The sequence below is a fragment of the Rattus norvegicus genome, chromosome 1 (genome assembly GCF_021556685.1).
Source record: "Rattus norvegicus strain SHRSP/BbbUtx chromosome 1, alternate assembly SHRSP_T2T, whole genome shotgun sequence".
Lineage (NCBI taxonomy): Eukaryota > Metazoa > Chordata > Mammalia > Rodentia > Muridae > Rattus > Rattus norvegicus.
Window position 1 is genome coordinate 211,720,034 of NC_141534.1, and position 14,601 is coordinate 211,734,634.

The following is a 14,601-nucleotide window of genomic DNA, read 5'->3' on the forward strand; positions in this document are numbered from 1 at the left end:
CTAGAGGCCAGCATGCTCTTTGGTATGCTAATAGGAACCACAGTTCACCATTTGTTCTGAGTTTCTTTTGAACCAGACACCCAGGACTTGCCTTCCTCTAAACCGTCACTTATTCTCAAGGAGGGCCTCTACCAGAGCGCTTCACTCAGCAAATGACATCTGTGTTGGGCTGAATAGGTTTGGCCCCCATAGATTCATGTGTTTGAATGCTTGGCCCGTAAGGAAGGGCACTATTAGTTGTTATGACCTTGTTGGAGCAGGTGTGCCCTTGTTAAAGGAAGTGTGTCACTGTGGGGACAGGCTTTGAGGTCTCCTATGCTCAAGTTTTGCCCGGTATGGCACACAGTCTCCCTTTGCTACCTGTAGATCAAGATGCAGAACCCTCAGCTCCTTCTCCAGCACCATGTGTGCCTGGACGCTGCCATGCTCCCCATTATAATAATGGACTGAGTCTCTGAAACTGTAAGCCAGTCCCAATTAGATGTTTTCCTTTATTAGAGTTGCCTTAGTCTGGATCTCTGTGAGGATGAGGCCAGCCTGGTCTACAAATGAGTCAAAGACAATGAGAGCCAGGGCTGGTTACACAGAGAAACTCTGTCTCTCTCTCAAAAAAAAAAAAAAAAAAAAAAGAGTTGCCTCCATGGTGTTTCTTCATGCAATAAAACGATAGCCAAGACAACATCTGTAGAACCATTATCGTCTTATGATACAGCAGACAACAACATCAGACAAATGCCCAGCAATAGGGAAATTGGTAGGAATACCCGGTCTCTGGAATCTAAAAGTGAGAAAAACAAGAAGTTGGTCAGCTCAAGAATAGAATGCTGAAATTATAAGCCATGACCAGTGTGCCCTAGTTGAATTTATTGTATTTTTTTTTAGCAGTGCTGGGGATTGAATTTAGGTTTTCATGCATGCCAGGAAAATACCCTGCCACTGAGGTTCACTCCAAGCCCTCATTTTTGCATATGTTGTTAAACAGGGTTCCAGTTTCATTCTTTCACAGGTATAGGTTCTTTTGCTAGAATTATTTATTGAAAAGGCTGCCCTTTCCCCCACTGAATGTTTGGCGCAAGGGTCTATGTATTATAAAGAATTATTAAAAAATCCCATCAACATAGGAACAAGACAATGTGTGTACAGGATGATTCAGCCACGAAAAGGTATGAGGCCCTGACAGAGCTTCAGTCTAGATCAGCCTCCATACATGATGCTTGGGTATCTCAGTGGTTAAGGCGCTCTTGCAGAAGACCCAGGTTCAGTTCCCAGCATGCACATGGTGGCTTACAACCATCTGTAACTCCAGTCCTAGGTAATTTGACACCTCTTACACACACATGGCACAGGCATACATGCAGCAAAACACCCATATGTGTAAAATATTTTAAAAGAAAACATGATGTTCAGAGACCCAGACACTAAAGTGACATATGGTGACTCTACCTCTGTGAAGAATTCAGATAGGCCAGGCCACTGAGGTAGATCATCCTGGGAGGGTCAGGGTCTAACAGAGATATACTTTTGGGGGACATTCAGTGTCACTTTGATATTCACTTTGAAACAGTTAATGCTATGGTATGTAAATTTTCATTCAGTAAGAAGATAGTCATAGTAATTAAAAACAAACCTGTCTTACTTGAAGCAGACTGACGGCACACTGTGTCGTTGGTGGGGTTGCATTCCTGAAGGGCAGGGATTCCTTGGGGGCACCTGCAGAGAGACACCCTCAGTTCTTCCTGCCAGAACCCTCCTGCCATCAGCAGCACAAGATGTCCAGCAGGCCATGATGCCACTCCATACCACATCACGCAGCAGCGTTATGATCCAAGATCTGAAGCAGTGTTCTGGCCACACTTCTTTGGTGGCCTTGGAGGGATGATGTGCCTTGTACTGGCGCCCTCTAGTGGTCTGAGGACTCAACAACTCCATCTGACTGGAGTGACACTCTTTTTTAAAAGTCTTTTAAAAGATTACTTATTTATTTATGTATGTATATGAGTACACTGTCGCTGTCTTCAGATACACCAGAAGAAGGCATCTGATCGCATTACAGATGGTCATGAGCCACCATGTGGTTGCTGGGAATTGAACTCAGGACCTCTAGAAGAGGAGTTGGTGCTCTTAACCACAGAGCCATCTTTCTAGTCCCAGACACTGTCTCTCTTATTGAGGGGCAAAACCACAGGATTTCCTCAAACCTTGCCCAGCAGTTTTTTTCCCTCACACAGTTTAACCCGGTCCTACCTTCCCAAACCAGCCTTTCCAAAGCCAAACACACCCAAGAGCCCTCTGGAAGACATCACTTAGGAAAACCTAGTCCCTTGCCAGGTGCTGTCTACTTTGTCTCAAGGGACATTAGGCATGGAGATCTCCAGCAAGACGTCCTGTACCACCCAGACCACAAAGTATCCACCGCACAATGTCGCCTGACAAAGTATAATGCAGACTGTCCCTCTCCCTGGACATAAGAGGCTATTCAGGCAACCTACAAAGCTACCACCTACCCAGGCCACAGTGGTACTTACGTGGTACATGGGCAGCAAAACTCTGGAACTTCCGGGTCATAGTAGTAATGACCTGTTTGGCACTGACATACCCGGTCACTGGTGGCAGAGCAGTCGGCCACCATTTCCTGCTCTGCAATCAAGGGAAGAATAGGGCCAGGTTGAGGTGAGAACCCTCACATATGAACACAGACCCCACCGTCACCTGAAAGGCACACAGCGTGTCCTGGTAAAAGCTTCACATCCTCATCACAGATGTACTGAGTGATAAACAGCTCTGCTGTGAGCATCCTCATCCTCGGGCCTCCAGGGTGGTACCCAGACCCGAGATGATGGCTTAGGAGGTCCATTGTTCAGCATCCTGTGTAAGAGCATCCAACTGTCCTGAGGACTCCGTCACTGGTGGTCCTGCTCTGTAGGCCCACTGCTGCCCCACAAGGTTCCCCGTCAGACGTCTCCGAAGGTGCTTTATTTAATGGCCTTATTATTTGCTGAAGAACACCTCGCGACCATGTGAGCAGACCCCTGGAGGGTCCTTGGGCTCTGGGCGTACACCTCTCTCAATTGAGACTTACTCAATGGCTTATAAAAGAAGATAGTTTCCCATTGGGGTATTCCACTTTAACCTTGTGCCTATAGTTCAGTGCACCACAAACACTCAAGCTATAAACGTTACCTCTCACCATTCTCTGAAGCTACGCAGTGTCCTTTCTCAGAGTACAGCAGGGAATATAGGCGGAGAGGGCTCTCAGCCCAGCTCTCTGCAGATGTCTTACAGCATCAGGGGAATCTGTGACTGTGGAATATGGTTCTGTCTTTTTGCTTTGTTTGAGACAATATTTCTCTGGGTAGCCCTGGATGTCCTAGAACTCACGACATAGATCAGGCTGTGTAGAGAGAATGTCTTATGCCTAGATGGATGTGGCACCTGTCAATAATAAGTCTGATGGCCCATGGCTTAGGCAGGAAATAGGAGGTGGAACAACCGGGAGAGAGAAAGAATTCTGGGATAGAGCCAGGAAGGAGATTGGTCCGGAAAGATGTGAGGAGACAGACACACGGTACCTGAGTACAGGTAACCAGCCATGTGGTAGAGTGTAGATTAAGACGAATGGGTTATTTAAAGTTATGATCTAGCTAGAAAAGAGCCTAGCTATATGGCCAAGGTATTTGAAAATATATTTTGAGTCTGAGTCTTATTTCTGGGAGCATGGAGCTGGGAGGAAGAACTGGATCCTAATTTCTCCAATGAGGCTCCACACTGAAGTGACCGAGCTCTGGGGAGCAGAGCTATGTGCCCCTCCCTACACTCAGCCTGCTTCCATCTCTGTGCTTAGTAGATGCAAACGACAGGGATGAAGCATGGGATATTGTAGTATTTGTCACTTAGTTTAACATGATTCGGTGCCATAGGAGTGTGTACACAGACACGCATGCATGCACCCACAGAACAGAATCCTCCCCAAAATGCCAGAGAACAAACCCAGGTCTTTTGCACACTAGGCAAGCGCTCTATCACTAAGCTGCACCGATCCCACCAGCCATTGCTTAAAGTCTGTTTGTTTGTTTTGTTTTGTTTGAGGCAGAGTCTCACATGTAGCTCTGGATGTCTTTAAACTCACTATATTGGTCAGGCTGGCCTTGAACTCACAGAGATCTGCCTTCAGAGTGCTGGGATTAAAGGCATATACCACCATGCTCAGCCTGCTTCAAGTTTCTGAAAAATGTTTTATTACATTTCTGTATCCTGTCAAGACTTCTGCAGGTGTAGGCCTCTTCCCTCCACTGCTTTCCCAGATCCCTGTGCCCTCTGGCCTATTCTTTAAGCCCTTCTCTGTGTCTGAGAACTTACACACATGACTGCTAATTCATGGAGGGGTTATTTTTCTAGGTACCTGCATGTGTTTCCCTACGTTCTGCATTCAATTGATAATTAGGAGGAAAATTATCTTAAAAAAATGGCAGAAGGCTGTGATAATGATTTTTCTGACATTGTTTTTTACTGAGTCCCTCTTACTCATGATGAATAATTTTTGCCTTGGTTTGATTTTGAGACAGGGTCTCACTGTGTAACCTTTAGAACTGCCCTGGTACTGACTGTATAAACAGGGTAGCCTCCAACTCAGAGACCAGCCTCCTGTGTGCTGGGATTAAATGTTGCACAACCGTGCCCATCTGTAAGAAATAAGTTTTCTGCCAGTGGGGACTCTCTGGCTGTATCCTGGCATCCATCAGTCATAAATATTCCATCCCAGTACCAGACTAACATGCTTCTGACGCTATTGCTGGCTTTCACAGCTAGTCCAGCATCTGCTCAGTCATATACTCACCTTTAGTACAGGTGGAGCAAGGTATACAAGAGTTGAGGTCATTAGCACTCCTTGAGAACGATCCTGGGGGACACGTCTCACACCGTCCTTGGGTATGAGGAATCGTGCAGGGCTCCTGGACAAACATACCTGGGGATCAGGACAAATGAGGTAAGCCTTGCTCCAGGTACACAGGGATAAGGGGCTAGGTGGCTTTAGGTAGGCTTAGCGTCTTTAGCACAAGTTCAAAATAATCTCTGGGCTGTCACACACTGCTTGAGGATCTTCTGTAAGGGCTGCTGGCTCCCTGAGCTGTACTCAGTCCTGTGGATATCTGACCCTCAGGGGACTAGGAACCAAGCTAACCTGGGGTGAGTAGAATGACCTCCTGGTTCCCTAGGAGCTCAGCGTCTAAGGCACAAGTAACTGACTTGGGGAACCTCAAGCCCCACGTTCTCCCTTTGAGTAGCAGTCCCAGTGTTCCCAGAGGCAGTTGAGACCTAAGTAAAGTCAGGTCACTTCCATTTACTGCCCCATAAACTTGTCACTTACCAGGAACTTTCTTTCTCAGGCCTCTTTTTGCTCTTGTTGTTGGGATTAATCATTAATATAGGCTTTCACAGTATGGCTCCAGTTGGCTAGGAGCTCATAGCAATCCTCCTGCATTAGCCTCCTGAGTGCTGGGGCAATTTGTCTGAGCTACCATGCCTAGATTTTTTTTTCCTACTTTTTTTTTAAGACAAAGGCTCAATCAAGAGTCCTGGCTGGCCTTGAACTCACAATAACACCATTGCCTCGGTTCCTCATGCCTTTCCTAAAGGCAGGACAGTTTTTCATTGTTGTTGTTGTCCTAGCAGGTTCTCCTGGGACCATTTTGTACCTCTTGGTTCAGGCTCTGCTGTCAAGCTACACGTGTTCAACTGAAGCCAGGCATGGTGGCACATACCCGTAATCCAAGCACGTGGGAGGCAGAGGCAGGCAGATATCTGTGAGCTATAGGGTAGCTTGGTCTACAAAGCCAGGACAGCCAGGGCTACATGAAGGAACCAAGTTTCTAAAAACCAAAGAAGAAGGAGGAGGAGGAGGAGGAAGAGGAGGAAGATGCAGAAGGAAGAAGGAAGAGGAGGAAGAGGATGATGATGAAGAGAAGTAGGGAGAGGAAAGAATGAAGAGAATGAAGAAAAGGAGGAAATGGAAGAAAGGAGGAAGAGAAAGAAGAGGAAGAGGAAGAAAAGGGAAGAAGAGGAAGAAAAGAGGGAGGAGCAAAAGGAAGAGGAGGAGGGGAGGAAGAGGAGGAGAAGGTGATGGTAGTGGTGTTTAGGTGGCTCTGGAATTTCTTTCCTATTAATTGTAAAGAAAACAATAAACTATGGGGAAACGATCAGGCCCAGCAAACATGTGACTCTTATGTGTTCCCTGAAAGACAATCCCAGACACTAGCACACGGTGAGAGACATACAGAATCCACTGGAGAGGAGACTTAGACATGATGGGGTCAGAGCTGCCAGCGGTGGGATGCAGCAGAGTCAGTCCAGGTCTTCAGCTAGGCCTGCGGTGGGTCAAGCCGGGTGGACATCTTGTGTTTGACTCTATTTGGTCATCAGTAAATCTTCATTTACAGAAGTCGATTGTAATTTTAAAGATTTATTTTTATTGTTTGTGTTTGTGTGTGTTATCTGTCTGCACCTATATGTGTAGGTACCCATAGAGAGAAAAGAAGGCACTGGAACTTCTGGAGCTGGAGTTACAGGGGGTTGTAAGATGCCTGATGTGGGTACTGGGAAACAAGCTCTTTTCACTGCTGAGCCACCCCTCCAGCCCTGTTTTCTTCTTGAAACGAACCAACTTGAAACAAGAACATGAGTGACCATAAAAGAATGTTAAAATCAAGCACTAAATTTTGGGATTGAGGCCGACGTGAGTGGCCAGTTTTGGGGACAGAGTACAGTGCCCCTGTAGTGCCTGTCACTGTCTGCAGCACTGGCTTCAAACCTACTTGTCTTCTGGTATCAGGAGATGGCCTTCTCCTGAAGGACTGTCAGGAGGTAGCAGGGGATAGGCTGACTCTGACTGGCAAGGGCTGCCATGCTGTCCCTGCAGAGGATCCAGACTGAGACTGGACTTGGCAAGACTAGTGCACATCTTTATTTACCACACATCTATGTTCTGTATCCAGAGGAACCCCTCTGCTCTGCTCCAGGAAGGAGGGGAGAAACTGAGGCTTACAGCTAGCTATAAGTAGTTGCCCTCAGGCCCTACATGACTCTCCCTACATTGGACACAGACTTGCTCAGCTCTCTCAACAGCTGGGAATTAGACTTTGCAAGGAGAGCTCTGCTATGCACAGGAGCCTAAGGAACAAAAAGCTAAAGGATTTATCTGGGGTGGCAGACCAGGACAGCTTCACTTCAGTGGGCTTGCGTGTCCCATGGGCCTTCAGTCACCATGGCAATCTGGGGCATGACAAGATTTCTGGAACATTTGTATTGACAGATGACAGATTTGGCTACTTGGTGGATTCTTTTCTCTTCTTCCCTTCTGTACCCCTTTTCTTCCACCCTTTCTACCCCCTAACACTAGATGAGAGAGAAAACAGGACGGAGGGGAAAGAGATCCCTGAATAAAGTCAGGGGTCAGAAAGGGGTGACATCATCACTAGACTACTTCCTAAAGATTAGGGGGGTGGGGTTCCTTGGGGCATGTTTGATCTTTGCCATCAGGAAGTCTAATTTCTTCTTGTTGTGGTGGTCATTTTAACCTTTGGTCGCAATGAGTTCTAACTAGGAAGGTGGCAGCTTTTCTGCATATTCTGGGTCCTTAGAGAAAACTCCTGAGCTTAGAGGCTCTTGTGGAGTTACTTCTCTAAATGGGGCCTCCTGAAGAGAGGACTCCGGAAGCCACTCAAGCTTAGGAGGCTCTGAAGCTCGTGAAGTTACCAGAGTCACAAGGCCTCTGCCCAGGGTTATAGAAGCACTAAGTGTGGGGGGTTTGACTAAGAATGGCTCCCATAGGCTCATATGTTTGAATGCTTGGTCACCAGGGAGTGACACTATTTGAAAGGATGAAGAATGTGGCCTTGTTGGAGGAAGTGTGTCACTAGGGCTGGTCTTTGCAGTTTCAGGGGTCCAAATGTTTGCCTTTTTCTGCTGCCTTTGGACACAAACATAGAACTCTCAGCTACTTTTCCAACACCATTTTATCTATTTCAAGCCTACCTGCAGTCAGGCTTCCAGCCCTTGTGATGATGGGCTAAACCTTTCAATCTGTAATTCAGCCCCAAATAAATCCATTCCTATATAAAAGTTGTGGTCATGGTGTTTTCTCACAGCCACAGGACACTTTAAACAATCTCTAGAAAAGAGACTCTGGCAATAAGTTGTCACCTATGCTGGGGTATGGTTACAATATGCAGTTACCTTAGTCACCCTAAGCAACCCCAATAAACTCAATGGCTCACCAAACCATACTCGGGTAAATCACTTCTCTGCTCTGTTCTCAGTGATTATGATCACTTCCTGTTATCCGGAGTGAACAGTTGGGGTTCACATCTCCCCAGAAAAACAAAATTACACAACCACGGTTCCTAATACAGAACACATGCTGTGTTGGCAGGGAGCGAAAGAACAAGGACAGACATTGCCACCAGGACAGAGTGTGACCACAGCAAGCTACTTAAGATGTTCCAGCTCTACTTTCCCTATTGGAAGTGGTGGCAGTGGGGGTTGGAGGTATCCTGGCAGCCATGGCAAGTACAGGTAGATGACATTCACCCTCCAGGCTCCCTTTTCTGAACCTTCCTCTCAGCTGGGTGCCTTTGGATACGAACATAGAACTCATGCCTCGCAGGGTGGATAGTTGGGTGACCCTACACCAGTGAGGCTTTGCTATGACTACTCATACCAATGCTCTTGAGCACAGAGGGCCTCCTTTGTGGGTGTGGGTGTGTGGCTCTGTGTACTTGGGTTAGGAGGCACTTCCTAGAGTTTGAAAGAGTAGGCAGTGGCTGAGTTGAGCTCCCTGATCGACACCCTCCTCATCTTGTATAGCTTCTGGTGTGTTTCAAAGGTCACCCACATCTATGCTCCAGCATTGGGTTCCAGTGAAGAACTCACCTGCAGGACATAACTTGCAGCACAGGTCACTAGACCTGTATTCACCAAGGGCGCAGTTGAAGGAGTTCAGGCTCTGTCTGGAGTGTGATTGTAGCATAGCCATTACCTGTGGGTGGGAGAGGACAAGGGGCAGCTTATATTTATTGGTACCTGCAGAGGATGGTTTGCATGATGGTGAAAAAGGAAGCACTAAGATGGGGCCTCCTTGTGCAGAGCACAGCAGGGACTATCTGATGCTATGCTGTAGCTGATGCTATGCTACAAAACTCTGAAGCTGGGCTGGAGAGATGGCTCAGTGGTTAAGAGCATTGACTGCTCTTCCAGAGGTCCTGAGTTCAATTCCCAGCAACCACATGGTGGCTCACAACCATCTGTAATGGGATCCGATGCCCTCTCCTGGTGTATGAAGACAGTGACAGTGTACTTATGTATAATAAATAAATAAATCTTAAAAAACAAACAAACCAAATTCTGAGGCTTGAAGTTGCCCAGAGAAGGTTGCACAATACATCACTGCCAAGCCTGGTGGCTCTTGGCTGCTTGCACAGCAGTATCACGCCCCCCCACTCCATCCCTAGATCACTTTTAGAAGCTAGCGACTCATGTTCTAGCACAGCTTGTGATCTTCTAGGATCCTGTCATCCGAACCTCAAGCTTTGATGGCTGCTTCCTATGGTGGGGCTGCTTCCAGGTGAGGCACCAGCTGGAACAACTTGCCAAGGGACAAAAAAGTGAGAACCCTGCTTTGTTTTCTGTTTTTTCTCCTTCCTTCCTTCCTTCCTTCCTTCCTTCCTTCCTTCCTTCCTTCCTTCCTTCCTTCCCTCCCTCCCTCCCTCCCTCCCTCCCTCCCTCCCTCTCTCTCTCTCTCTCTCTCTCTCTCTCTCTCTCTCTCTCTCTCTCTCTCTTTCTCCTTAGAACTGTTTATTATTTCATGTATGTGAGTACACTGTAGCTGTCTTCAGACACACCGGAAGAGGGAATTGGATCCCATTACAGATGGTTGTGAGCCACCGTGTGGTTGCTGGTGTCGTCCTCACAAGCTTCATCTTCCTCGCAGCTCTGAGCTACAGGATTTTCTGGTTCATAGATTAGGATGGATCCCCCCCCTCTCTCCCCTCCTCTCTCTCTCTCTCCCCTCCTCTCTCTCTCTCCCTTTCTCTCTCTCTCTCTCTCTCTCTCTCTCTCTCTCTCTCTCTCTCTCTCCCCTCTCTCTGTGTCTCTGTCTCACTCTGTCTCTGTCTCACTTTGTTTCTGTCTCATTCTCTCTCTCTCTCTCTCTCTCTCCCTCTCCCTCTCCCTCTCCCTCTCCCCCCCCCCCACCTCTTTCTGGTAGTCTCCGTCCATTTATTCTGCTGGAATTCTGCCCTTAAATCGTCAGGCAGGATTTTTCTTTTTAGGGTTCCTAGGTTCAATACCTACATCCTGGCATCATATTCACCATCATTTTATGTCAAATCTGACACTTCTCAGCACTGCCCTGAAGGAAATACTATTTTCCCCCTTGAAGATTGCCTGCTTCATCTGTATTTTCATGTAAGAAGGACATGACCACAGGTCAGACAGTGGATTTGTTAGGATGTCTTTATAGTCCATGTCTTTAATCCCAGCAGGTGGATCTCTGAGTTCAAGGCCAGCCTGGTCTATAGAACAAGTTCCATGATACTCAGGGCTACACAGTCCTCAAAAGACAAAAACAGAACAAACAAACAAACAAACAAACAAACAAACAAAAAACAAAAAACCCCAAAACAAGGCCCCCGAACACAGCCCCTAGTTTTTTAAATTTCAATATTCTTTTTTTTTCTTTCTTTCTTTTTTTTTTTTTTTTTTTTTTGGAGCTGGGGACCAAACCCAGGGCCTTGCGCTTGCTTGGCAAGTGCTCTACCACTGAACTAAATCCCCAACCCCTCAATATTCTTTTTTTTTTTAAGATTATTTATTTAATGCATATAGTACATTGTAGCTGTCCTCAGACACACCGTAAAGGGCATCAGATCCCATTACAGATGGTTGTGAGCCACCATGTGGTTGCTGGGAGTTGAACTCAGGACCTCTGGAAGAGAACTCAGTGCCCTTAACCGCTAAGCCATCTCTCCAGTCCTCAATATTCTTTAAGAATAGTCTTTTCTTTATTATTCTTTAAAGAGATGCTATCTTCAATCTTTTTATTTTTGACTTTTTTTTTTTTTTGGTTCTTTTTTTCGGAGCTGGGGACCGAACCCAGGGCCTTGCGCTTCCTAGGTAAGCGCTCTACCACTGAGCTAAATCCCCAGCCCCTATTTTTGACTTTTACAGGACAGTGTCTCATACACAGTTCTGGCTGTTCTAAAACTCACTATGAAGACCAGGCTAGCCCCAAATTCACAAACATCTGTCTACTTCTTTCAATTACTAGAATTAAGGGCATGCACTACCACACACAGCTCACCCTCAAACTTTCTTTTAAGTACCTTCTTTTTGTGGCATTATTTGAGTCAACCATCACGTTTTCTTTACAACAACCTTAAAAAAAATCTAATATCGTCTAGATTGTTTCTGGGGATTTCTGGAGGACAAAATGCAGGACCAAGACTTCTCAGGCAGTGCCATGGAGTTCCAGAGTCCTAGTAGGGAGGGGCAAAGATTTCAGAGTCAAGGGCTATCCCATGTGAAACCTGGATCCCATCCCTGATGCTGACGGATGTGTGCAATCTCTTCGCAGCCCTCAAAGCGCTGTGAACTTGGGCTTTGATTTTTTTTTTTTTTAATCGGAGCTGAGGACCGAACCCAGGGCCTTGAGTTTGCTAGGCAAGCGCTCTACCACTGAGCTAAATCCCCAACCCGCGCTGTGAACTTGGAAACCACCTGAGTAGCATATCTGCTGCTGGCTTGCCCAAGAGATTCAAACGGAGGTTTGATCCCGCGCTGCATCCGTTTTTGCGAAAGCCGCTCAGCAAGAGCGAGCAAGAAGTACTGTTAACCAGTAAAAATCATAAATTGACAGAAAATTAAGTTGGTTGTAACCAAAATGTCATTTACAGGATTGTCTAGTTTTGTTTGTTCGTTTTTCAGCCTTTCTGTGTGACGTGAAACTCGTTATGTAGATCAGGCTGCCCACTAACTTAGGTTTCACTCAAGTTTACTATTAAAGAGACAAGGAGCGATCTCAGGACGAACTTAACAGAGATCAGAAAGGCCCACGAAAGGCACAGCCATCCCTTCCACACAGGTACTTTTGTACTAGTTAGTATTATACTCCAAGACCAGCCGGGCTGGACCCACCCGAGGCTCATAGACGACTGAGACTAGAGCGCAACAGGTCAAGCACAGGAGAAAGTTTTCCCGGCTTTCCGGAAGAGAGGGGCAAAAAAAAGGAGGCGTGTTCCTCTTATCCCGGGGTTCCGGAGCCGACTCGACACGGTTCTCCTGGCTGCCCGCTAGCCCATTTCCCTGCCTCTGCTCCACCCACCCCCCAACCTTCTCCTGACCTCTTAAAAGGCAAGGTTATAGAGGTGTTGATTAGCGGTGCCCAGGCTGACCCTGGCTCTGGCTCACCGCACAGCGCGGTGGCTTTCCTCTGCAACTCGGGGATCCGGTCCCCAGACGCGAATCTCAGCCCCCCCAGGACCGTATCTACTCACTTGCAAAAACCGATTCAGCAGCAGCAGTAGCAGTAGCAGTAGCAAAAAGGACCGGCGACTCCGTTTCAGAGAGAAGACCAAGAAGCCCAATGCGCAGAAGCCAATCATTGCTCTCAGCAACCACAGCACTAGTCCGGCTGCTCAGCCGCGGGACCTTTTATAGAACGCTGGTGTGGCCACGCCTCTCAGCCCCTTGCCATGTCCGGTTGACTAATATCCTGAGCCGGCCCAGCCCACCGCTCACGCCTCCCATCGCTATCGGTGCTTATAGATAACGTTTTCTATAAATACAGATGTAATTTTAAACACCTATGAGGTTAACAGAATCCTACTTGTAAGCAGCAAGCTGAAGTCGGATTCTCGGCTTTCGTTTTTTTCGTTACGCTATACAGCTCTTTATTATAAGTTAATGAAAAAGTTTCACGTGACCTGAGTGGAGGGAGAGGCACGAACTAGAGTTGGGAAAAGACAGACTGCGGAGGATTGTAAAGCTTCTCAAACGCAACAAACAAGAAGAGAGAGAGAAAAGTCACAACAACACACCGGGAAGTTTTTTTTTTTTTTTATTAACTTGAGTATTTCTTATATACATTTCAAGTGTTATTCCCTTTCCCGGTTTCCGGACAAACATCACCCTCCCCCCTCCCCTTCCTTATGGGTGTTCCCCTCCCAAACCTCCCCCCATTGCCACCCTCCCCGCATAGTCTAGTTCACTGGGGGTTCAGTCTTAGCAGGACCCAGGGCTTCCCCTTCCACTGGTGCTCTTACTAGGATATTCATTGCTACCTATGGGGACAGAGTCCAGGGTCAGTCCATGTATAGTCTTTAGGTAGTGGCTTAGTCCCTGGAAGCTCTGGTTGCTTGACATTGTTGTACTTTTGGGGTCTCGAGCACCTTCAAGCTCTTCCAGTTCTTTCTCTGATTCCTTCAACGGGGGACCTATTCTCAGTTCAGTGGTTTGCTGCTGGCATTCGCCTCTGTATTTGCTGTATTCTGGCTGTGTCTCTCAGGAGCGATCTACATCCGGCTCCTGTCGGTCTGCACTTCTTTGCTTCATCCATCTTGTCTAATTGGGTGGCTGTATATGTATGGGCCACCTGTGGGGCAGGCTCTGAATGGGTGTTCCTTCAGTCTCTGTTTTAATCTTTGCCTCTCCCTTCCCTGCCAAGGGCATTCTTTTTCCTCATTTAAAGAAGGAGTGAAGCATTCACATTTTGATCATCCGTCTTGAGTTTCCTTTGTTCTAGGGATCTAGGGTAATTCAAGCATTTGGGCTAATAGCCACTTATCAATGAGTGCATACCATGTATGTCTTTCTGTGAGTGGGTTAGCTCACTCAGGATGATATTTTCCAGTTCCAACCATTTGCCTACGAATTTCATAAACTCGTTGTTTTTGATAGCTGAGTAATATTCCATTGTGTAGATGTACCACATTTTCTGTATCCATTCCTCTGTTGAAGGGCATCTGGGTTCTTTCCAGTTTCTGGCTATTATAAATAAGGCTGCGATGAACATAGTGGAGCACGTGTCTCTTTTATATGTTGAGGCATCTTTTGGGTATATGCCCAAGAGAGGTATGGCTGGATCCTCAGGCAGTTCAATGTCCAATTTTCTGAGGAACCTCCAGACTGATTTCCAGAATGGTTTTACCAGTCTGCAATCCCACCAACAATGGAGGAGTGTTCCTCTTTCTCCACATCCTCGCCAGCATCTGCTGTCACCTGAGTTTTTGATCTTAGCCATTCTCACTGGTGTGAGGTGGAATCTCAGGGTTGTTTTGATTTGCATTTCCCTTATGACTAAAGATGTTGAACATTTCTTTAGGTGTTTCTCAGCCATTCGGCATTCCTCAGCTGTGAATTCTTTGTTTAGCTCTGAACCCCATTTTTTAATAGGGTTATTTGTTTCCCTGCGGTCTAACTTCTTGAGTTCTTTGTATATTTTGGATATAAGGCCTCTATCTGTTATAGGATTGGTAAAGATCTTTTCCCAATCTGTTGGTTGCCGTTTTGTCCTAACCACAGTGTCCTTTGCCTTACAGAAGCTTTGCAGTT

The 14,601-nt window shown here is 46.7% G+C and overlaps 1 protein-coding gene across 6 annotated transcripts; it reads right to left on the reverse strand.

Annotated features, from left to right (window-relative positions):
• Nucleotides 1-466: 466 nt before the first annotated feature.
• Tnfrsf22 (tumor necrosis factor receptor superfamily, member 22) lies at nt 467-12,675 on the reverse strand. 6 transcript variants are annotated; one of them, XM_087608337.1, is made up of 7 exons: nt 12,546-12,675; nt 11,376-11,528; nt 8,926-9,031; nt 4,835-4,963; nt 2,526-2,637; nt 1,637-1,710; nt 467-778 (listed from the first exon to the last, which is right to left on the reverse strand). In XM_087608337.1, the coding sequence occupies exons 3-7, from the start codon at nt 9,026-9,028 to the stop codon at nt 702-704; spliced, it is 495 nt and encodes a 164-aa protein (XP_087464463.1). In that variant the 5' UTR covers nt 9,029-9,031; nt 11,376-11,528; nt 12,546-12,675; the 3' UTR covers nt 467-701. The 6 variants fall into 6 exon arrangements, with proteins under 6 accessions (XP_087464463.1, XP_087464459.1, XP_087464452.1 ...); XM_087608333.1 differs by having other exon boundaries at nt 1,628-1,710; XM_087608326.1 differs by lacking the exon at nt 11,376-11,528.
• Between the last annotated feature and the right edge of the window lie 1,926 nt (nt 12,676-14,601).

Bases quoted from the DNA above. Each gene is read 5' to 3' on its own strand.
- Tnfrsf22 (XM_087608321.1), bottom strand. From the start codon at position 12,653: ATGATTGGCTTCTGCGCATTGGGCTTCTTGGTCTTCTCTCTGAAACGG. The intron at 9,032-12,545 runs GTGAGTAGATAC...TCCCACCCACAG, and splicing joins TGCTGAATCGGTTTTTGCAA to GTAATGGCTATGCTACAATC. The intron at 779-1,627 runs GTTTGTTTTTAA...TCTCACTTTTAG, and splicing joins GTCTGCTTCAAGTAAGACAG to ATTCCAGAGACCGGGTATTC.